This window comes from Anopheles ziemanni, chromosome 3, assembly GCF_943734765.1.
Source record: "Anopheles ziemanni chromosome 3, idAnoZiCoDA_A2_x.2, whole genome shotgun sequence".
NCBI classification, from domain to species: Eukaryota; Metazoa; Arthropoda; class Insecta; order Diptera; family Culicidae; genus Anopheles; species Anopheles ziemanni.
This window is the reverse complement of record NC_080706.1, coordinates 96,788,176-96,811,850: the sequence shown is the minus strand read 5'-3', so window position 1 is coordinate 96,811,850 and position 23,675 is coordinate 96,788,176. Positions and strand designations below refer to the sequence as shown.

Sequence of the window (23,675 nt, the reverse complement as noted above, 5' to 3'; positions counted from 1 at the left end):
TCGTCCAAAAACCGGTTCGATTGGTTTATTTCGGGTTCGGGTTTGTGGATTTATTCTTCGGTTACACGTGTCCGGTTCGTTTAAGAGATCCGTTAGCGGTGGAAAGCAATTCCACCAAATAACGAACCACCCAAAATTGCCATTGTCTTTCAACGGAAAAAGCGGAAAACTTCTTGTTAACATCGCCACTACCGAACTTCTTTTTTCCTTTAGGTTTTGAGCATAAATCATACCCGACAGCAACACCCAAAACGTACCCAAAATGGTTTCACTGTGTTTGCTTTTAAAATTGAATGAGGTGTAGCGGATTTAAATTGCACGAAATGGAGCGCCTCTCGACGGGGAGTTAAAGCAGCCGCGTGCCACCCGAACGACATGCGCTCTCACCGTTGGGGGAGAATTATCCATTTGACATTTCCGTTTTCAAACTCCACCGGCCTGTGTGGAGCGAAGGCAATGAACCAACGACACGAGACCCCGAAAAACGATATGCCAGTTTGGGGAGATGATTTATCGAACCCGCTGGAAGGTTGTTTCCTTTCCGGTTCATTTGTGACATTAGCTGCGGCACTTACCGAGCCCGTTAGGAGGAGGGGGGGACGTGCGTTAGATACACTCTGGTTTGTGGTGGTCTCTTCTGGCATGAAGATTAATGCGTAGACAAAAACGAAACAAACAAACATCGGATGTGATTCGGCATGCGTCGCGTTGGTGACACAATGTATTCCGAATGTCTTCCTTCGCCAGCGTTTACGTCCATTCATCATCGGAAACACTCACACACACACTCCTAGAAGATAAGAGCGAAAGTACACACGCCACGATCGTGTATTCAAATTTCCGATAAACTAGATCACCTTCGAAAGTGATTTGCATTTCAAGCGGAAAGTGGAGAGAGACCACAAATCCTTCTCCACGAAAAAAAACATCGACACTAGACAATCGAATGATCCTCGCTCGGAAAGGAAACCTCGGTGGATGGAGATCAAATAGGGATTAAAAAGAAACATAGACCCGATAGCTTTCTAGCTTTCTGGCTCCGTTTTTGGAACTCGACGGATTTCTATCCGCCCGGTTCCATTTTTTCGGTTGTTCAAACACAAGAGTGACTCCCGGAGGCGGACGTCCCGTTCCCGAGGTGTAAAAACGAAATCAAACATGCTAATGGATTTCCACTGTTTTGGGAGGCGCTACCATTATTACTTCACACCCGGGGGGAAAGATCTGCGGTGGCGGATCGGAAACCCGGTAGTGGCCGGATCGTAGGCGCGCTCTAAGTGATTGTTTTCGTTTCAATCTGACGCTCCGTCCGATTCTGGTCGTTCCCGGGGTCGTGGAAGGGTTACGTGATACTTTCGTGCTTCCGTTGTACCTTGTTTCCTTTCTGTAAACCGAATAAGAGAGCTACCCTTATTCTGGTGCAGCATCCGATACAATATTGGAATGGAATGTTGTGAATGCTATGCTCTTAACTAACGTTTAATTTTTACATTTACTGGTTCAAGTCCAATCAAAACGAGTCTCCGTTGTTTTGATAAAATTTACCCCCGATTAAAATCAAATAGCTCCTACTATGCATTTAAATGATACTTCCTCTATATAGAGTCTTTTTGAAAGCTCGGAAAATTCCTTGTTTAAATCAACCAACTGTGAAATAGAGCAAAAGCATATTCCTCCCAAAGAAAAAAAATAATGATGACTCTTTCTTTATGCCTCCCTCTCCCTTTGCAGGTACCATTTCCGGTTCGGTCGGGTGAAAAATCGACCAGGACAGGCCATGCGAAACGGGATCCGAGCGCTCTCTAGGCCCTAGCCATGCATAATGAGCCCACCCTGCAGCCCGCGAGGGAGAAGTCACTCCCGAACACCACCGGCCCTGGTCCCGCTCCCACCACCACCACCGTCACCGTCGGCGCACCGTCCACTTCCCCCCTCGTCAACGGCAATGGTGCCGTACCGGTAAGTCCCAAAGATCGCCCTTTTCCCCTTTCGCGTCAACGTGCTGGCGAAAAATCATTAACGGAAACGCGCACGAGAGGGCGCGCCCTTTCCCGCCTAATGGATGATGTAATCCCCTCGGAAAGTTTGGGTAGAAAAAAAAAATGGTTGCCCCCGATCACCACCGGAAGAGAGGGATCTTCCTTCATCCCGGACGGCGGGAAAAATGAGGTTAATAAAGCAAGCAAAAATAATGCCCAAACCACCGCCGGCGAGAACTCACCCCCCTCCCCGTGGTGCACAAGGGTGTTCGCTAAAAGTAACAATAGAAAATCGATCAAAACTTCACGCTGTTTCGGAGGCCCCCGGTTGGGTTTCCCGAGCGATTTTTCACTAAAAATCGATTACGCAACCTTTTTTTTTGGGAGCCACACCACAGGGGAGAGGGAGTAGGTGGTGACTAGCCCAACCTCCCCCCCAGCAAATGGTCAACAATGGTCTATCTTTTCCCTTTAACACGCCGTGCGGGGCTTTAACCATCATCTGTTAACAAATTCCAACGTTGGGTTCGTCACTTTCGGTGGAGTTTAAATCTTTCTCCCGTTCGTTCTGTAAATCTGTAGTTCCGCGGTAAACAAATTGAACAAATCGAACACCCAATGCCAAACCGTCATTAGGCGATGGAATTCGACCCAACACGGGCGCGTGTGTGGCACGGAAGGAAAAAAAATTCCGAAGAAGTCGCCCGAAGTGTGCGGCCTATGTTCGCGCAAGATTGCACCCTTTTTCACGCACCACGGGGGCGGCAGATCAAATCGCAGGCGTCGTGACGAGGCTTTATGAAGCACACTGGATGCTTTCTCATCCGCGCTCGCAGGAAGATCGCATTTCAAACCGTCGCTGTACCGTTCGGCGGGAGATTTATTTATCCCTTCCTATGTGGCGGAATGTGGCGAGAAGCCAAACCAGAGAACAAACAGACGCTAACAAACAAACACACGTGAGAAACTCTTATTCCTCACTCGCGCTCGATGATGTGTACGAATGTAGGGATGATTAAATAAATTAAAATACTTTTCACCACCGCATCGTCGTCATCTTCAGCATATAGGAGCATGTTATGTCGTCGCTGTTCACGCCACAGCATCTCCACAGCTTTGTCTTTGATCCGTTTCCGTCGGGAGAAGGTCGGGGTAGGGTTAGCTCTCCTGAGTCGGCATCGTTGATTAATGTTTTCTACCCGCTTCGAAACACTCGTCTCGTCTTGCACTGGTTTGCGTACTTCGAGGTTTCCTGCGACTTAAAAGCTCGGCAAATCATCCGCAGATGATCGCCGGCTGATGGTAGAGTTACGATCTTTTACGATGGGACTTTCCTGCGTCGTAGTGAAAGCACCCACAATGCGGTGTCATTGTTTTATGATGTCGACGTCGGTTTATACTATTTTCTCCGGCGATAAGTGCTGATGGAAGACCGTAGATTGCGGGTGCTACTGTTGTCGGGGTCGGTTCGTATTACTTTTTGAAGAATGGACACACTGTTTCCACGCTGCCGATGTCATACACCATAAACTGCTTCATATTCCAAACACTTGTCAGTGCCTTTTTCACGCGACAATAATGGCTCGTGTTTTGCTCACCGATTATTTAATCTCTCGCAACGATAAACGCATTGTTATTGACCGTGTAGCAGCAGCGATTCGATAAGATTTACCACGCCTTATCTCAGCCTTTGCATCGATGGCTTTCGCGCACGCAAGCAAGCAACCAACCCGTCTAACAGTAGCTCCTACCCACGTCTGTTCGTTCGCCAATCTTCCCACTTGAAAATGTACGTGTTTTACACCGAATCGAACGGTGTTGCTCCTGATTCCGTCGGGGTATGCCGAATTCCGGGTCGGTGGCCAAGATTTCGGTAGCCAAAAATGGAAATTCAAACATAAGCCTTCAACCGGGGCGAGGTGTGTGTGCGTGTGTGGGTCGAACGGCTGCCCAAGTCGCCGTTAGATCCAGCTGCCAGTTCGGTGCGGAACTTTAAATTAACACCGGGCTGAAGAGCGCGATTGTAGGTTGATTCTGTTGATTTTTCCATCGCGGTTTCTTTCGGCGGCGGTGGATTTTGATGGAAGCGCAAAAGGAAAATGAACGGTTTCTCGGGGCCTGGGTGTGCACCGCCATTCATATTTCAATTTTTCCACCGAACGTAAAATAAATGCTTCCCATCGCGAGAAGAGGTGCTGCCCAAAACAAGCGAAACAACGTTGAGTTTCATAATTCCACCGAAGGGCTGAAGCCGTCTGACGTTCCCCCCGTTGGCGAAGGCAGATTTGTTTTGATTTCGAATAACTCCTTCCAATCGACAGGCGGTACTCGAGCGCTCGGCAAAATCAACACACTTTGAAGGGCCAACCGTGGCGCAAACATTATTCAGTTGCATCGGGCCTGGAGAAAAAAAAAGGTAGCCGAAAAGGTTTTCACACGCACGCTGCTCGTTCTCGCACAAATTGCAGGAATGCCTGACCCGTCCCGGGAAACATTCCGGATGGCCTTTCGCCCAGCCGAGTGTTGAGCCGATTGGATTTCGTTCGGAGCCAAAGAAGAAGGTGTTTATTTAATAACCTCATCCATCAAAATGTGGAGCAGCTTTCGACGCTCTCGACGTTAGGTTCAAGAGCTCCAACCCGGTGGATGAATGACAAAGAAAGAGGGATGCTGTGCCTCCCCAGTGGGAGGTCAGAACACACACACACCACACAGAACGGTCCAGATTTACTGTTAACAAATTTATTTTCGACCAGCAAGAGCTCGTTCTCGATGCCGGAGGTCGCTTAAGAAGGACCCTCTCCGAATGCGAGACAGTTTTCCCGCATCGAGGGGGTGCGATGATAAATCTACGACGGTTTACGAACCACGGCTACTGTTTGTGTGGCGGAGAACAGCTTTTATCGAGCAAGAAACGGGAGGAACCCAATCGCGAGCCTCGAAAATATCGTCTCGGATTAAAGAAATCATTTCAACGGAGCGATAAAATCATGTCCATTTTTAATGGCGAATATTTATCATCCGACTGCTGCTCGGCCACTGGCCACCCAGTGGATTGGAGTCCGGGGTGCGCCCGGTTTTTCCTTGAGCTGATGGATGCGATGAAATGATAATTTATCACTCGATAGAGAATTAATGAAGGTCGCCGTAAGAACTCGATTCAAAAAGGGCACTCGGAAGGAAACAAGAATATGACCTCCTCCTCCCTCGACGGGGGGAACTCCCTCCCACTCCCCCTCAGCAAATCACCTGGGAATCGCTCCACTAATCCCCTTTGGAATGGGGTTGAACAATTATCACCCGCTTTATTTTTAAGCCAATTTCTTCGGCTGCTCACTTTGTCTGTTATCAGATGCAGACGGACATGCAGACATGCGCCGACACTAACCGCTTGGAATGATGACACATATCTTCCCGCTGCTACACACAGTCACCCGCCGAGTTTTTCCCACGCGAACTCCTCAACATTGCATTGTTGCATGCAATATTTCCGTTTTGCGATAAGAAAACTCGCACATCCGAAGACAACTGTTCGGTATCTAAGCAAACTACACACACACGAGAGGGCGCACGAGAGAGGCAGAAGAGAAGAAGCGGAAGGTGATGATACCTGCATTTTCTCGCCTCCCCAAAGAAAGGTGCGATTGTTTTGTGGCTTTTCCTAGCCATTGGTTCGATTTTTTTTTTTCGCTTCTCGAATTTCCGTTCGCTTTTAACCCCGGCTTTCCCGGCTCTTTTCCCTCCGTAATATGATCGAGGAGTTCACACCTTTTATTAGTTAAAACACCGTCCCTCCTCCGACCCTCCCTTCACGCCTCGAGGGTCTCAAACCATTTTTCCATCACGAAAATGCTTTTAAGAGGAAGAATGAAGGTGCTCCAACCTCCTAAGGTGTGTGGTTTGCAAAAAAAAATCTAACAGACGGCAGGCACTTTTCAAATAGTTTGTGTGTGTGTGTGTTTCCAAGGTGGGAAAAATGAGGTCTCGTCTGCGTCGTTTATCTTATCGTCGAGTCTCGAGCCGAGTCGTTCCGGCGATCGGGAGTAATCGGAAGCTTTTAACGGGAACATCGAAACACCGGTTTATTCATCCGAAATAAGTGCCTCTCCACGGGGAGCACCTTCACAATCCGACGGTGATGCAACATTGTGTTCGAGCTGGCGCTTTTTCCTTTTAGAAGGAACCACTGAAGTTATAACCGGGTCAGTTAAATAAAATCAATTTAATTTTACAGAAGGGCACAAGACAAATTCAAGAAACATGTTCGCTATAATTCCCCTTCCAAAAACTCTCGAATGCTGGGGAGTCTCCTCCTCGAGACGTTCGAAATCCAAAGGTGAACTTCGTTTACTTTCGCAAAAAGACAACCACAAATGGCGCACGAAACAATACAAGCCGTGGGCGACGTCCGACGCGGGCTTTTGCTTGAATGACAGAGCGACCCTTGCGGAATGTCGTCTTTCTGGTGGCCTTTTCACCCACGACCTCGCGCGAACGAGGGGAGAGGTTGGTCGGTAGGGGTGGAGGGACGCAAATCAGTTGTTCAAACTTTGCAGATTGCTTCACGCAGATCTGGTGGGTCGTTCTTGTTCATTTCTTCAACTCGGACAACACTTGAACAACTGAAACAAACGAATAATTCCCAAAGATCCCTTCCACATTTTATCCAACCCCTTCCAAATCCCGCCTTCCCTTGTTTTCCACCCCCTTACAGTTACAGTTTAGTCGCGTGTATTCTCTTCCACCTTCTCTCCCTTTCGATCTCAAAAGACCTCACGCGTGTAATGGCGGAAGTTTCCCTCGCCCAGTTTTCCCTCACCCCGAGTGACCCGCACGCAGTTTGCGGTTTCAGTTGCGCGCACTTATCTTCTCCACCCAGCATTTGCTTGGATTTCAGCTAATGGATAGATAAGTTTTATTAAACGTCTTCGTCACCTCCGCTTGGGCCGGCTTCGAAGCGGAAGGAAGAAAAACACTTCCGCCGCGGGGGTTGGAAAAAAAACGCTAACCAAAGGAACTATGCATTTATCTTTCACTCACGACACTCCTCGTTGTGGGGGGAAGCAATTTAAGCAGGAAAACAAAAACACAGCATCACAACGCCTCCGGTGACAATGCGACTGCCGGACTGATGACGTGCGCCTCGACGCGTTTCTTTGCATGTTTCCTTCCTGACGTTTTTTGTGTGTTTCCTTTTCGCGCACACGGGGGAACCCATTAAACTCAACGGGAAAAATGTATGCAAGCCGAGGAATGCCTTCCTCGACGACGCACGAGAAAACGTGAGGCAATGTTTGACAACAAAAAAAAGTGCGCCTACGAACATGCGTTGCCAATCGTTGTTCACCCACAACGATTCATGTTTTTTCACCCGCAAAATCAACCCGGACTGCGCACCATTTCCTTCGATCCGGTTGTATTTTACTGACTGTTAACTGCTAAATCCTGTGGTGGAGAAAAATTAGCAACAAGTAAAACGATCTGAACGTTCCATAATCGTTTTTGGTTTATTTTGGTACTCAAATGCTTTAAAACAAAATGTGAATACCTTAATCACCGGAAGAATACATTTTTATCAGGGTATATCTAGACACTTGTTGAAATTAATTAACAGCGTTGTTTAGAATAGCTAATATAAACAACTATTTCATGCCTCACCAGTGTTGAATTAAAGTAATATTTAATATTTTTCTATAAGTGATATTTAAGAAAAGACCTCCAGAGTCTTCATAGACTATAGAAAACGAGCGACGAGACTAATTCATAACACCACACTTAATTTTCGTATGTGAAAAATATGGTGTTATACACATAGAAATATTGTATTCCTTCACAAAAGTTTTTGAAATGCAATTATAATTCAAAATTCAACCATCCTCGGTCGTCGTTTCACGTCGTCAAAAACCCAACTTCTCCGTCCCGTCCAATATAGCTATCATTACATCGTGGCCGAAGGGACACGTTGATCGAAAACATGGCTACGCGATCGACAGCCACACGTGTTGCGCTCAAGGAGAGCAGGTGTGTCCCCGGCATACAACAGCATACATTACAACCACCACCACCACCACCACCATCGTGCTCCTTCCATCGTAAGAACGGCTTTCGGCGCAAAGCGCTTTCATCGGTTTGCGACGAACGGCAGCATGACAATGTTGGCAGCATAATGATGGTGTCAAAAACCGGCCGGTTCGGCCGCGTGGAATGTTGCCGAACCGTTTAACGGCAGCCGCCTGCCAGCGCGATGTTGTTCTACGCAATTTTTCCAACCCCGTTTTTTCTCCGTTCCCCTCGCCCTAACGGTAGTTTTCTGTTTTCCAACACCAAAAAATAACGTTTATTTGATGAACGGGGTGGAAGCCGGTGTCCCAGTTTTCTTTCGGGGCCCGGTGTAGGATGCACGCCGGTCAATTAGACGCCATTGATAACATGTAGAGCAGCGTGGTCGGGAGCCGTGCCGGATAATAGTGTGTGTCCATATTTGTGCGCGAGGTTGTGTATGCGCGTGTGCCTCATTATCATAATTCGATCGCACTTTCTCCCCAGGACCAGATGGGGAGCAACTTCCACCCTGGACGCTGTCGACGAAGAAAGTAGACGCAAATTGTAAGGAAATAATATCCTACACAAGAAGGACCCACCACAAGGAACAAGCGGGAGAGGGAGGGGGGGATGCAGATGAAGAGAGGAAAAGTAAAACAATCGCACACGCGCAAGTAATTGACCACCGGTGTGGCCGGTAAAGCCCGGAGACGGCACGGAGATCGCCCAAAGATTGAGTCGAAACGAAAGACTTCAACGCGGCGACGAAAAGCGACGAACGGAATTGAGATGTCCGAATGGTTCAAGGACAGCGTGAGAGCGTGAGACATGCGTGAGAAGGGGGCAAATAAAATTCGGAGTGCCATGTAGCCCAACCAGGCACGAAGTGCTCGTAATAAATAAACAAACCTCGAAAGATTACCCCAAGGAGAAAGGTGTGGAAGTTATTCTTTTCAGCAAACAAGCCACAAGGGTGATGTTTTTATTTGGCCTTTCCCTTGAAAGTGGTATGAAAAATGGCTTCGATGCAACATGGAATCGCTGTTCTACTTTCCAGTCGGCTTTTCAAGTCGCTGCAGCTTGTTGTCTCCCAAATAAATTCGTGATTAAACGATCTTCTTTCAGCAATCACTTTCCGTCGGGTTTAATGAATTTGCGTAATAAAATAGGTATGACGCACTTCACGGCCCCCTGGTATTTGTGATCATAAATATCTAAATAGGTGGCAAAGGAGGCAAACAAAAACTTCTGATCGTTTCTAGCCACCAGAGTAATAGGAAGCAAATGGCTGCATTACGTTTTTCGGCAGCTCGCGTCGAACCTTCCCCAACGCAACCTTCAAAACAAAGGCAGGAAAACACTTCCGCCCGGAGGAAAACACACCCGTTCCCGACGACGATCGACGCTCTTCAGTTCGTCCATTGTGTTCCTGCTGCCTCGAGAGTCCACTTTTTTTGTTAGAAGAGTAGAGAGGCACAAGATTTGGCAGATATTATCTATAATTACGGACGTGCGAATGCCCGGCTGCGCCAGTGTTTTCCCTCCCCAAATTGAATCCGAGGAGCGGGAGTTAAGTTTTGAAGGGGGGAGGGGGAGGGAATTAATTTTCCCATTCTCACCAACCAATGGCCCCGCACCCCCTCACCCCGTGCACTTTGAGGAGTGAGTGTGGAATTTGAATTGTTCGACCGCGGCGGACTCTCGGCGGACTCGAAAATAAATTGGGTTTTCCGACAACACACACCCGCCCGCCCGGCCCTCCTCCTCCTCCTCCTCCGTCGCGAGAGGGTTGGCCGAAAGTGGTTAACGAAAATAATAACAAACGAAACGAACCGAACACCGAAACAGTTATGTTCAGTCCAGTCCCCTGACGGCGTTCACTTGTCTGCACGGCGAAAAGGGCACGCCGGGGTTGGATGGAGCATAACATGAAATATGGGTGTCATCTTCCCAACCGGCCGTCGTCGTCATCATTAAATGCCTGCCCTTAACTCCCTGGCGAAGGCGGGGCGAACAGAGATTGAGATAATATTCCAAACCCGTCAAGTCAACACTTGTTGCATTCGAGTGCAATTTTGCATCAAGAAACAAATGTTTATCCATCAAATGAATGCAGAATGATGCACGGCAGCTTAATGCAATTGGACATCTGTTTACGCGCTCGCCAGGCAGCCCACAAACAATTGATTCCGAAACACGTCCGAAATGTTATGATTTGCTTCGGGTTTATTCTCAAGACTCAATCATACCTTGAACTCAATCTTGATCCTTGAAAAAGTCCGGTTCAATCTTTGACATTGATTAATATGTTTTTAATTATTTGCAACACCTCCACGAAGCTGCAAAACTGCCATAACATTAAACGCGAATTGCGTCACCGTTGCGCAAGAGAGGAAGGTCTATAAAGTAACTCGTGATAATTAAATCTCTTAATGGGGAGGGGGGCAATAAAACTAATACTTAAAGAAATCGCACAGCATTTATTTATTTTTTCCTGCTCATGATAAAAAAAAAAAACGCCGGGCAGGACATCATTTTCACGCCGCAATCACGTTTCGATATATTCGCGAGCAGATCGTGCGTGACGATGAATAATTAAAGCCACTTAGTCGAAGTCGAACGCGAGGAGTAAAAACCACCCGATCGTGCGTACTAGAGGGGTAGGTTTTGAAATGACCAACGAGACGAAGAAGAGCGTCGGTGAGGGATATATGGCGGCCATTTGGAGTTTGGATTATCCGAGGACCGGAACTCTCCGGCTCGCCCGACGTGTGTTTTATTTTAATCGCACCGGTAATAGGCTTGGCTTCCCACATTAGCTTCCTGAATCCTCCCGTCGACAGCGGGAACGAGCCTCGCAAATGGCTAAATTATGGCCGCAATATGTTTTCACACTGTCGCAAAATGCGGGACGATACGTCTAATAAAAAAAAGGTGGCACTTCGGTATGAAATAAGCTTTGGAGTGTGTGTGTGTGTCCTAGCACGCAATCGTACCACCTTTGAAGGCGTCTCCCGCTGGGAAATGCAAATGCAGTCTGGAACGAACGCCGAACGAAACTAGTTCGCCACAATCTGCGTGCTTTATTGCAGCATCGATTGCCTCCGGAGGCAGTTTCGGACCGGCTTTTTTCGCATCCAGTTTGAGTCGCCCATTTATTGCCTTTTTAAATGAGCATGCCAGAGAGTTTTCCCCCGTCACACATCGCGGGTTCATAAACGTTTTATTATTTCTGAACGGTCGGCTCATATTTCAACTCGTTCTACATGTGGTGAACGGAAAAGCGGTTCTTGTAACACGATATTTTAAAGCTACATCGGGTTGTTTGGAGGTCTGATTTTTCTGTTTCTCTTACTATCCTTTGGTTACCTAAACAAAAAGCAGTAAATCATTTCTTACGACAATTATATACTTTCACTTTTCCGCGTCTATGATTCGTCAAACACAATTATTTTATTCCTACCATTACTAAACTTCCATTTCTTCTTCCAAACGCGCATAATCGAACGGAAGGAAGCGAGTTGTTGTTTATTTATTCAACAAAACGACACCCCAACTGCCGATACGAAAAGCAAAAGGGCTTTGTGCTTCGCTCGACCATTCATCATGAAAAGGCAACAACATTATGAAAATTACTCACGGAAGGAAGCAAAAGGTTTGCATCGTGAACAGCGTGTGCCCCCCCTCCGTCCAGTTCCTTGCCTCCCACGTGCACACTTACACTTTCTCCCTTCGACAAATCGGTTATAAAACGCGTCCCTTGGCCAATAAGGCCCTAAAACAAACTCAAGCAACTTATGGAATACATAACTGGAATATTAAAACCCCAATGATTTACTCAGCGATAAAAAATGACCAGTGGAAAGAAAACGGCGACAGAGAAAAAATGACGAAAAGAAACTATCCTTCAGGCCTCATTTGCATTCCTTCATCTTCAACAATAAGTCCTTACTTACTTACCCCTTTCCATTAGCGCCCCAGGTCTGCTTCCCTTCCTTAGGCCAAGCCAAGACGTCTTTTCTGTCTACGTACTGAAATACTTGCTGCTTCTTTCTTTCATTACGGTGTCGGAATGGTTGTCGAGTCGTTTAAATCATTGTTTGTTGTTTGGTCAAATTTATTTGAACGCACAAGGTATATTTTACTTTTTATTTTCATATCTCCTCATGCTCATTCTATCAAGATAATATCAAGTACAATATTTCAAACACTCTTTTCTCTCTCTTCGTTACGGCTTGAAGATTGTGCCGCTCGGCTTTTTTTCGTGCCCCAACCTTGTCGCACTCGCTCTCCCACGCTTTATGATCTACTTTTCGTCCGCCGTGAGTCGTCGATCGACAACCTTTGCCTTACGGTTCGGAGGCACAAACCGCTCTGGCGTCGCCTGAGCTGAATCCATTTGCGCCGCCGACTAGCGACCTTAGAACGAGGATGGTTTTTGCTGGTCGTGACTCAAGTCTTTCCGCTTCGCGCGGATCCTTCCCCGAGTGCGACCCGTCGCGAAAAAGACCCCTCCCAAGGGGAACTAGAAGTAAAGAACAGCTCATACTCGGGGTACATTGAGTGATTATTACGTCGCCGAGTCGCGTCCGATGGAAGGGATTTAAAGGTTTCTTTTTTTATTGTTGATTCTCCTCCTTTAGATGATTTCCGAAGAACGCGTTCCATGTTTGTATACGATCCGCATCCGCTTGTGATCATGCAAAACCGCACCGGGGGAGGAAAAATATCCCCTGAGCTGAGCCCACTGTGCATTGCAGCATCCCACCCGATTTGGCCCGAAAAGAAAATGCCTTTGCGGTGCCCTTTTGCCTCGGGAACTCGCTCGCGGGACACGCTTCACGCCCCGGGTGGAAAGGCAATAATTTACGCGATTTGTGTCCTACCGGACGTCGCCAGGCGGTCGTCGAAACCATGGCGTCACCGTAAACTTCCCCGAGATGACGACGACGAAGAAACGCGAGATCGGAAAAAGAAAACCATTCTGGGAATGGGAAAGGGACATTAGTTCATTCCTCGAACGTTCTTGCATTCTTTCGAGTCTTTCCCTTTTCTTGCTTGTTTGGATGGTTCCTTCTTCAGTGTAGAATCAATGCTCGGGGAACTTTACCATCGCTCCACAAATTGAAAATTAATAAACTGTGCTATGATACTCACGGAAAAACTCTCATAATGCCAGCGTGCCAGCTTGTCGCTTTCCTTCATCAAACCTCGATCGGCATATTTTCAATCCAAAGAATCGATTACCAATGGGTTTTTCCGGTTAATGTGTACTTCTAATGTGACAAAAACGGTTAATTAACGGTTTGCTTTCCATTCTGCAGGAAAACACTAACCGGACGCCACTGCACGAGGCAGCGTCCGCCGGGGACGAGGCGAAGGTGGAAGCCCTCCTGGCCGCCGGTGCCGATCGAAACGCGAAGGAGTCGGTGGTAAGCGGAGCAAATCGGTACATTCCCTCGACCGAAGGCAACTAATGGCCCTTTTTTCTACTTTCCCCCCACCAACAACAGCACGGGAATAATCCACTGCACGAAGCGGCCTGGAAGGGGTACAGTCGGTGTGTGAAGCTGCTGTGCGCCCTCCCCAAGACCGCCCCCGGGAAGCCCGCCGGCGGAAAGGGGCTGTCGATCGATCTCCTGAAGGACGCCACGAAAATCAAACACGCCCTGCACGACACCAAGGGAGCGCTCCACAGTGCGCTGCTCGGAACTCGGAACTTCGGTGGCTTTTCCGCCCTCCACCTGGCCGCCCAGAACGGACACAACCAGAGCTGCCGGGAGATCCTGCTCGCCGGCGCCGATCCGGATGTGCAGAACAACGTGAGTGGAAGGACGAAGAAGCATCCACCGGTTCGGAGAGTTAATTGTTTGGTTGTTTCGTTTCCAGTATGGTGATACGCCGCTGCATACCGCGTGCCGGTACGGACATGCCGGGGCCATCCGGATCCTGCTGTCGGCCAAGTGTGACTTCGAGCGAATCAACCTGAACGGCGACACGGCGTTGCACATCGCGTGCGCCATGGGACGCCGGAAGCTGACACGGATTCTGCTGGAAGCGGGTTGCCGTCAAGACACCAAAAACGCTCAGGTAAACAGACGGCCGAACTGTCAACGTTTGAGCATACTAGATCGTGAAAATCATCATAGTAACAACGATAAACATTCTCCTCACGTAACTATGGTAACGCTCTCTGCAAACGAGATTCCGTTAACCATTAAAGTTAACCAATGATATCGATTGATGCTGAGATATTTACTGACAGAAACAATTCTATAATCCATTTGTAAAAAGTACTTTCATCACTTTCATTATACTTTCATTCTGCCATAAGTTTTAATTTACCAAATCTACTTCTTTTCCAACACAACCGTGTATTTTCACCTAAATATTCCTTCCCAGCTTGTCGACCAAAGCTGGGTCTCATGTTGACTTTATTAATAACATTGATTTATTCTTACTCTAGGATGAAACGGCACGGGACATTGCGCAGCGCAAAAATCTGGTCGAAATCATCAACATCCTCAACACACCGGTCGAGCTGTCCCCGAGGCGGTCGCGCGAGCGTTCGAGCAGCAGCTCGCACCAGAAACAACCGAACCAACCGAAGGAACGCTCTGGCGGGAAGAAGGCTGGTCCGCAGGAGAATGGTCGTCGGTCGCGGAGTAAAGAGGAACCCACCGCAGGTGGGGGTGGGCGCAAATCGGGCCGAAGGAGTGCCTCCAACGATGAAACGAAGGCTGGAGCGACGGCGGGAGCGGCGGCGGCTGCGGCGGAAGTAGACCCGAAGCACTGGTCGCCGTACGGTTGCCACTACTTTCCCGATCCGCGCAACTTTCCCTCGCCCAAGCTCGAGACGCTGCCAAAGGAACCGCTCGGGAACGGCGAGCAGTACTTCCTCGATCTGGCCGGCAACATCCGGAAGGGCCCGGTCGGCGTGGGCAACACGTGCTACTGCGCCCCGTTCTTCCGGCATCTGGAGCAGCGGATGAACCAGAACCGGCGCAGCATTCGCAAGTACGTGCACCGGGCGACGGAGAAGCTGGACAGCCGGATGACGGCGCTAGCGATGCGTACCGACGACCAGATCGAGGAACTTACCAAGTGAGTATTAAGAGTCATCCGCGGAACGGTTTCGACAGCTAACTAAGCGCATTCCCCTTTTCCAGATCGATGATCGCGAACCGGGTGCAGTGCGAGAACAAGCGGCTCCATCTGGAGCAGTGGCTGAAGCGAGGCATTGCGGAACGATCCACCACCACGGCGACGACCTCCGGCGCCGGTCCGCATAACAGTAACAGCAACAGCAAGACCAAAAAGGACGAGGCGAACACGAACACGCTGACGCGCTGCCGCAGTCTCGAGCTGCTCGACGATCACGACGACGCACACAACATCGCCTCGGGCTCACTCATCCTGGACGATCAGCTCCTGAAGTGTTCCTCCACGCCCACCAAACAGATGTTCTCGCGTAGCATCGACTTCCTGGACGCAACGGCCGTGATGGACGACGACCTGGTTGGGGACGATGCGGCGGACCACGACAGTCGAAGGCAATCGTCGACCCATCGGCTTCTGCGAAACCAGCAGCACCGGCAGCAGCTGGAGAGCCACCTCCGGATGCTGCAGTACTCGGGAGTGGCTGGAGGAGGAGGAGGAGGAAGATCCACCGGCCATCAGTCGGATGCGCTTGAGAGTTCCACCAATTCGAACGCGAAGAACCATTCCGAGTCCGCCGAAACACCTCCGATCCCTGAGTCACGACGAGCTCGATCGTCATCCATTTCCGGGCGCGACAGTTACTCCTACTCCTCGGACACCAACAAGGACAACGATCGGGAGAAGCATCGGGGAGAACCCGTCGTATTGTCGGGTCGCCGAGACAAGCGTCCGATTGGTGGCGGCACGTCCTCCAACAACACGCCATCTCCGGTGGGGAAAAGTGAAAAGGCCAAAGTGACCGAGCGGCTCGAGGAGCTGCTGAGCAAAACGAAGAAGATCCTCGAACTTGAGAAGCTTACAAGCAAGGCTGCTGCTGGTGGTGGTGGACCATCCCCACTGATCGGAGGAGGAAGTGTCCCAACGGCAGCCGGCAGTCCGGCACCAGACAACCGGTACATCCTCGCGTTGGACAAACTTCGGGACATCCATCACTACGAACCACCGACGAGTGGTGGTTCTGGGAAGTCTCGTACCAACTCCCGCGAGTCGCCACCCGGTGGCTACGACATTGCGCAGGAGATGGAGAAGATAACGAAATCCCTACTCCCGGCCGCACCAGTTTCGCCCGAGATCGCGAAGGACATCACAACGCGAAAAGAGCGTCCGACGGCCGTTTACCAGCTTGCCTATAGACCAAGGCAGGGTTCCGCAACTCCCCTCTCAACGACCCCACTGTCCACAATGTCCCCAAGCTCGTCGTTGCTCGGTGGCGGTCAGGGACAACGGTCGAACCGAGGTTCGCCACATCTCGCTTCGACGAACTTTATGGCGGAAGAACACACAACCGCACCAGCTCCCGAGGAACTGGAAGACGAAGACGAAGAAGATCAAGACGAGGACGAGGACGAGGAGGAGGAAAGGTATGGTACGTCCCCTGTGGGAGCTGCGGCCTCGAACGGCGGGGGAGTGCTCATGAATGGGTTCTACTCGAACAGTTGCTTTGACGACATGATGCCTAGTTCGTCCAACACAACGATCAAATCGGCTGCACCTCGTCATCGTCCGCCGGATCACTCCGACGATGAAGACCATGGTGGGGAGGAAGCGGAGGCAGGACCCGAAAGCGCACCGCAAGAGGAGGGAGACGAAGAAGAAGAAGACGAAGAAGTCGGTAGTGATTCCGATCGGTGCGATCTGTCGGCGATGGCAAACTTGGCCGAGCTGAAGGAACTGAAGAGTCGCATCCTGAACGGAACCAACTGGCGCAGTCAGGTGCTGCAGAAGAGTGTCCAGGAGCTGCTGCGGGGAGCGGAGACGGGAGACAGTGGTCCGATGCCTATGCAGGCCGGCACCGATGATGATCCGGCGACGGAAACGAACCGTGTTAGGTACATCATCTCGAAGCTACAGCAAAGCTGTTCCATCGGCGAGGGGGAAACGGCGGCGGTGGGAACGAATGTGCGAGTTACCGCCCACCAGGGACCACCCCCTCTGGCACAGTGCGAGGACTTTTCCGACAGCAGCGAAGATGATGAGGACGACGATGACGACGACGACGATGATGAGGAAGACGAGGATTGTGTCGATGGACCGCCGATGCCAAGGGAAGGAATGGGATCAAATGGGCCTCAGAGCGTCCCCGAAAAGGCGGAACGGGGAATCGCCACCGCCCGGAGTCTGATTCAGATGTACGAGCAATCGACGGCCACCACGACCGTCCTTGTCAATGGGGGGAAACACCAGGGAACCGGGAACGCCACGCTGCATGTCAACTCGGTTCCGAAGGATGCCTACTTCCACGAACTACCCGCGAGGAAGCACCTACCACCGCCGGAACTTTCGTCGATGATGGCCGACCCTTCCGCAAGCCACCCACTGTTGGCGTCCCGTGTGCACCAAACGGCACGTAGCCGGAATCCACTTCCCTCGTATCTGCTCCAAGAGGGCGAACTGTTTCACCAGCAGCAGCAGCAGCATCAACAACCCCCAAGCAGTTCTCACTACTTCGAAGAGCCAGTCCTTCACCATGGCAGTGCATTCTCCATGCCATCGGATGGGTTCTTGCCGCCGGTGGGTCTTCCTTCCTTCCACCACAGCCACCACCACCAGCAGGTCCAGATCCATCATCCGCCATCGTTGAACGACGAAGGGTTGCTCCCGGCGGAAAAGCTCCTATCGGCAAGGAAGTTCATCAACCCATCGACGGTGTCGCTCGCCAGCACCGGAACTCCTTCGCCCGAGTTCCCGCTCTACCATCATCACAACAACCACCATCACCATCAGCAGGCGCAACCACAACAACAAATGCCACCTCAGCAGCAGGTGAACCACCACGGGGCGAACCACGTCATCGGTGGCCATTCGCACGCCATGATGACGATGATGGCGTCAGCGGCGGCGGGAAGAAAGTCAGCCGACAACCTATCGAACGACGACTCGGGATACGTCAGTGGGAAAGTGAGCGAAATTCACATCCCAAGCGGTGGTGCCAGTCCACTCCTTACCGCGGCCGGAGGATCATCCAGTAACGTGCTCATCATCCCACCGCCCGCCTCCTCCTCACCGAAGCACTTTCTTCCCTTTGGCCACCATCATCATCATCATCACTCGAACCCACTGATGGCGCCGGCTTCATTGCACCGGAACGGAGGACCTTCCCACTCGCCCCACGGCAGCAGTGTGGTGACGGCCATCATACCCCCACCGCACCCATCCGTCCTGCTTCATCCAACCGCAGGGCAGACACCGGCCCAACTGCACGCGGCCGTCGAGCAGAAGCAACAGACTCTCTACAAGCTGGGCGCATCGAGTTTAGTCTAGCCTGCTGCGTCGTTTTTATTTTTCTTTTTAGTTTTTGTACAGCCCAAGTGTAAGGAAGAAGAGAGATAGTGTTAATTTCTACCTAGCATAGTAGGCTCTTTTATCCTCCATTTTAAATTATTATCTTTCCTAGCCCTAAGACCCCTACCTACCCGTTGTGTATATCGTGTATAGGAGATCCTTTGTGCTACACCAACCTGTTATTTGAATGTGTTTTCTCGTTTTTTTTAAGATAATAAATCAAGAAGATGCAGAAGCACCATGTAAATGAATAAAACCGTAATTTTATCTGAAACCCTAAACCTCTTTTCAATCACATCCGGAAGACCTATTGCCTCCTGTAGCTTCATGAGTGTTAACACAACCCTTTGTAATCAAACAAATTGGGGAAATGTTGTTTTAAGCTTCAATCGACGCTAGCAGACGGAATGGAAAGTAGACAACGCTCAAGTCACTTATTATTTATTGAATACTGCCTTGTTGCGTTGTGATACATTTTTGCTGTAAAACAATACTGGCTTGTTCCTAATTTCACCTACTTTACCTACCGATTGCGTGGCAATGTTTGGAAAACCTCACCGGCTTGAACGATGTTAAAAGTGTGTCGAGAGGTCACTTGTTGCCATGATAGCGTCCACAAGCTTCCGGAGCGCACAGCAGGTCCGTAAAAGGTAAAATGTTGCTTTGATCTCCTGGTTCTTAAAGCATGCCATGAACTAACCGTTTGCATTAAAAAAAACATGAACAAATTTTGACGATTGTTCATTCAAAAATGAAACAACGTTAGCTACTTTCTTTTGAGAACATCATCAAGAGATGGAATTTCAGCAAACAAGTTTGATCATTTAACTTGAATTCGCCATGGCCAAAACAGTTAATAAACAACGATTGATATTTGTTTGCACTTCTACGTTTGCACGTTTGCTAGTTCGAGAATAAATAAAAGCCCTTTAAAGATCAATAAATGTATTCCTTTGTCGACTTCTTATTGCACTATCCGAAAAGATTATTTTTTTTTTTTTTTTGGTAAGTAAAGCAGCTTCAAAATATCCGAAAAAAATTCGCCCAAAGTTTACATTTCAAGTCGAAAAATCGGTCAAAAATTTTGCTTCTGCTACCTCCTGAAAATCCTGCGCTCCTGTTAAAAAAGTTGAAATTTTCAGCCCCAAAAATCGGCCCAAAGTGGCCGAAAAATCGATAAGAATTTTGCTCCTGCTACCTCCTGAAAATCCTGCGCTCCTGTTAAAAAAGTTGAAATTTTCAGCCCCAAAAATCGGCCCAAAGTGGCCGAAAAATCGATAAAAATTTTGCTTCTGCTACCTCCTGAAAATCCTGCGCTCCTGTTACAAAAGTTGAAATTTTCAGCTCGAAAATTGTCGGGCCCGCTCGCAGTCTCGGGCCCAAAAAGCGAGAAAATTTGGCCGAAAAGTAACAGGAGCGAAGGATTACCAGTTTCGTAGGAGGTAGCATCACCGGTCGAACCGGTACAACTGGTAACCGGTACAAGCGGTAATTTAGCCGAGACACTTGTCCGCAAGTCTTATACACAAGTTTCCCGTACAAGTTTCCCATACAAGTTTCCCATACAAGTCTTGCACACAAGTTTTGTATACAAGATTCCCATACAAGTTTTCAAACGGAAACTTATATGAAAAACTTGTACGCAAGACTTGTGGGCAAGTGTCTCGGCTAAATTACCGCTTGTACCGGTTACCAGTTGTACCGGTTCGACCGGTGATGCTACCTCCTACGAAACTGGTAATCCTTCGCTCCTGTTACTTTTCGGCCAAATTTTGTCGGTTTTTGAGCCCTAGTCTGCGAGCGGGCCCGACAATTTTCGAGCTGAAAATTTCCACTTTTGTAACAGGAGCGCAGGATTTTCAGGAGGTAGCAGGAACAACATTTTTATCGATTTTTCCACCTAAACTGGTCATTTTGGGCCGATTTTTGGGGATGAAAATTTCCATTTTTTTTACCAAAAACGATAGATTTAAAGCAGTTTAACTTGCCTAACTCAAATTCAATGCTTTTTAAACTGTTTTCGGATAAAATTGCAATGTTTTCGAATAATTAAAAACTGTTTAACTTACCTAAATTAATCTTTTTGCTCAAAATGTTATATTTTCGGATTTTTAAAAGTTGTTTTCCTTACCAAAATAACTCTTTTCGGATAATTAAACGTTGGTTAACTTACCTACTTCCCATATATTTTCGGATAATGTGCAATAATGAATCAACAAAGGGGTTATAGTTATTTAAAGCGTTTATTTATTCTACTAATTGATGATTAACCCGATTCCATCTGGGTAAAAAAAAATTCAAACGAAATAGTGTTTTCATTCGTTATCTTGAGTTTTACAATCTTCAATTTTGCTATTTGCTAAAAACGCCATTCTTAAGTATTACCTGTAGTACCTGTAGTTGTTAATATACATTTTGCATTCATCATCCAACACGTGCTTCCATCTTAGTGCAACCATTTCAAATTAATCCATTGAAGCAAGTATGAGAAAAACGGTGTCTATACTTCAGTTGGACCAGGTCAATAGATAATCGACATCCGGCTGTATAAACAAATGGTAAGCCAATCTATGAAGTAATTATGGATGTTGCAGAATTTATGTATCGCGTTTTTAAGCACGGTTTAAAGATTCATTAATCTCTGTTGCTTGATCGCTTATAATGTTTCGTGAATGTTTTCGATTGAGGCAAAGAAAGGTGATCACATCTGCAATCTTTGGGGTTTAAAAACAAAATTTACTACCCTTAAATCTAGCTTCGTGCACAAAAAACCAAAACAGTTTTTGCGAGATACAATTGTATGTAGGTCATCAAAATTCACCGCTTTTTGAGTCAAGCCAACACTATTTAGTTGTTGAAGAGGAAAAGGAGCAGCACGTCCTTAGCAGCATGCGTATCAACTTTTGTGAAAATCCGTTAAATAACCGTTGAGCTTTAATTGTTTTTCATTCGTTTTAGAGGATAGGTGTTGGAAAGGGGTAGAGAGATATGGGGATGTCAACAAACGAAGTCATTCAACCTTGGAAAATTAGCTACCTTCCGGCCAAGTTCGGTGGAAATCGGCCCGGTAGATTTTGCGTGATGCGATCACATACATACATATATTGGAGACCGCAAAATCCCATTAAACTCCATATTGTGGTTGCTAATCAGGAAGTGAATAACGCCGGAAGATATAACCGTGACGAGAAATAAGAAGAGTGTTTACACTTTTGTAGATGTATTGAACTTATTTAAAATGTATATAAAACTAACCCTAACAAAACTGACACGAAACGCGCCCTTGCGCCAGCGTAACACATTACAGCCACAGAAAATCCACCAAAGATGCCCGATGCCCCCGGGGGGAGGAACAGGGGCCCTTTTGGGGGGTGTTTCTTTTGCTTTACCACCCGATGCTGAATACGATGCGATGTTTAGGAGGCCAACGGTTGGATGCCAACTTGACGCGGATCGCCACCGGGCACCGGGACGGTATCGAGATTCTTCAGCAACATCGTCAACCAGTGCTTGGTAGATTTGTCCTCCTGCAGGCAGGCCGAAAACGTCCCATCGCGCAGCTGATCCGGCAGACATTGTCTCAACGCCTCACGAGCGCTATAAACGGGGATGGGAGAAGAAGAAATTAAACTAACAGTTGCATGGAACATCGAGCACTATACTTTACCGTGGGTTATCCGAGAGACGCAAATAGCAGCGAACTACGTGCTTTAACAGTCGTGCGGACGGTTCCTTCGAGAGCGATATCACCATTTTACCCTGCGTAAGAAGAAGCGTAAAATGAAACAACCGTCTAGCCCGTGCTCTCCCTTTTGCAACCTACCAAAATGATTGCGACGTGTGAGAACCGATCGTACGTATGGCAGATGTACGATAGGCCACTATCATCCAGCAAAATCTTCTGCAGTATGAACGTGGCCACCGTTTTGCTCAACTCCGAGCCCGACTCCATGATCCGCAGGCACAGCGGGATGATTTCGGTCGTAAGCAGGAACGTGATGACCTCTTGCTCGTCGGTCTGTAACCACCAAGAAAGGATTGTATGAAATGAAAGTAGTTATGGTGGGCGGTTTTGGACTGGTAAGTCAAGGTTACCTTCACCAGAGCTCCGATGACTCCGAGCGACGTCAGCCGAAGGTACTCGAAGGGCCGCGTCTTAGAGGTAGTATGTAGGAACGGGTAGAGGAACAGGGGAATATGTGCGGACAGGAACGCCGACCGTGTCTCCGGATGCGATGCCACACACTGCAGCAGGGCCAGCGCGTTGCACACCCGGTTCGACTGGTGTGCCGTCAGAGTTGCCGGATTGATAGAGGGATAAATGTTGATGATTTCCTGCAGCAACGCAGCTGTGGTTCCAAAGCTATGCCACAGCATCGGCGCCAGGTCGGAGACAGTCTCGCGCTTTTTGCTCAACTCCAACAGTGCCGTTTCACGCGTTTCAGGATTGGACAGTTCATTTATCCACTGCAAAACCTTCTCCGTGTGCGACGCCATTTGTAGATTTCCTGCAGCCGGACTTTGCTGTACCGCACTCATGATTTCGCTTAAACAGGCGCAATAAACTGCCCTGATGTATAAATCGAAGCTAAGGATTGCTTTGTCACAACACTTTTCCAAAAAAGAGCAGAACAAACCACGCAAAACGCAAAATTTTAACACTGTTTTTGTAGTGGCACAATCACTTTTGACATAGTGGTACGATTAGTGTTGACAAAATGGGGATTCGGAAGATCCAAAGATTCGATTCTTGCACGAATTCAAAAGATTCGATCCCGCAGGGATTCAGTTTCCCCATCACTAGTTTCCAAAGGGCTATTTTCACGCACTTTTACACTTCATTTTAACGCTACGTTCAAAATGGTAGTTGTTTACGCAATATGCTTCAATTGGAAAGTTAATTACTTTTTCGGACAAAATTTAGCATCACACACAAAGAAAAAAGCTGATTTCACCTCAACTGGAGTTGTCATTTATTGTCAGAAGATTTACTAATTTGGTTTTGCTATTTGAGTGCTGCCATTTGGTGTGCCTTAAGTTTTTGGACTTCATCAGCCCAAGTCATTCATTTTTACCGAAAGAAGTAATATCATATCATTATAACACTCGAAGTGTATCGTGAAGAAGGATGAGAACCAAATGCAGGTGTAT

At 48.3% G+C, this 23,675-nt stretch overlaps 2 protein-coding genes across 2 annotated transcripts; one reads left to right on the top strand and one right to left on the bottom strand.

Moving 5' to 3' along the window:
• The first annotated feature begins 1,815 nt into the window (after positions 1–1,815).
• LOC131289062 (uncharacterized) lies at positions 1,816–18,503 on the top strand. Its single transcript, XM_058318260.1, has 7 exons — positions 1,816–1,959; positions 13,346–13,453; positions 13,535–13,843; positions 13,911–14,111; positions 14,488–15,125; positions 15,191–16,547; positions 16,629–18,503. Exons 1-7 carry the CDS (start codon positions 1,816–1,818, stop codon positions 18,501–18,503), a joined length of 4,632 nt encoding a protein of 1,543 aa, XP_058174243.1.
• A 3,432-nt stretch (positions 18,504–21,935) lies between these two features.
• Positions 21,936–23,132, bottom strand: LOC131286464 (CCR4-NOT transcription complex subunit 9). Its single transcript, XM_058315419.1, has 4 exons — positions 22,620–23,132; positions 22,348–22,542; positions 22,192–22,283; positions 21,936–22,121 (listed from the first exon to the last, which is right to left on the bottom strand). The coding sequence occupies exons 1-4, from the start codon at positions 23,061–23,063 to the stop codon at positions 21,941–21,943; spliced, it is 912 nt and encodes a 303-aa protein (XP_058171402.1). The 5' UTR covers positions 23,064–23,132; the 3' UTR covers positions 21,936–21,940.
• Between the last annotated feature and the right edge of the window lie 543 nt (positions 23,133–23,675).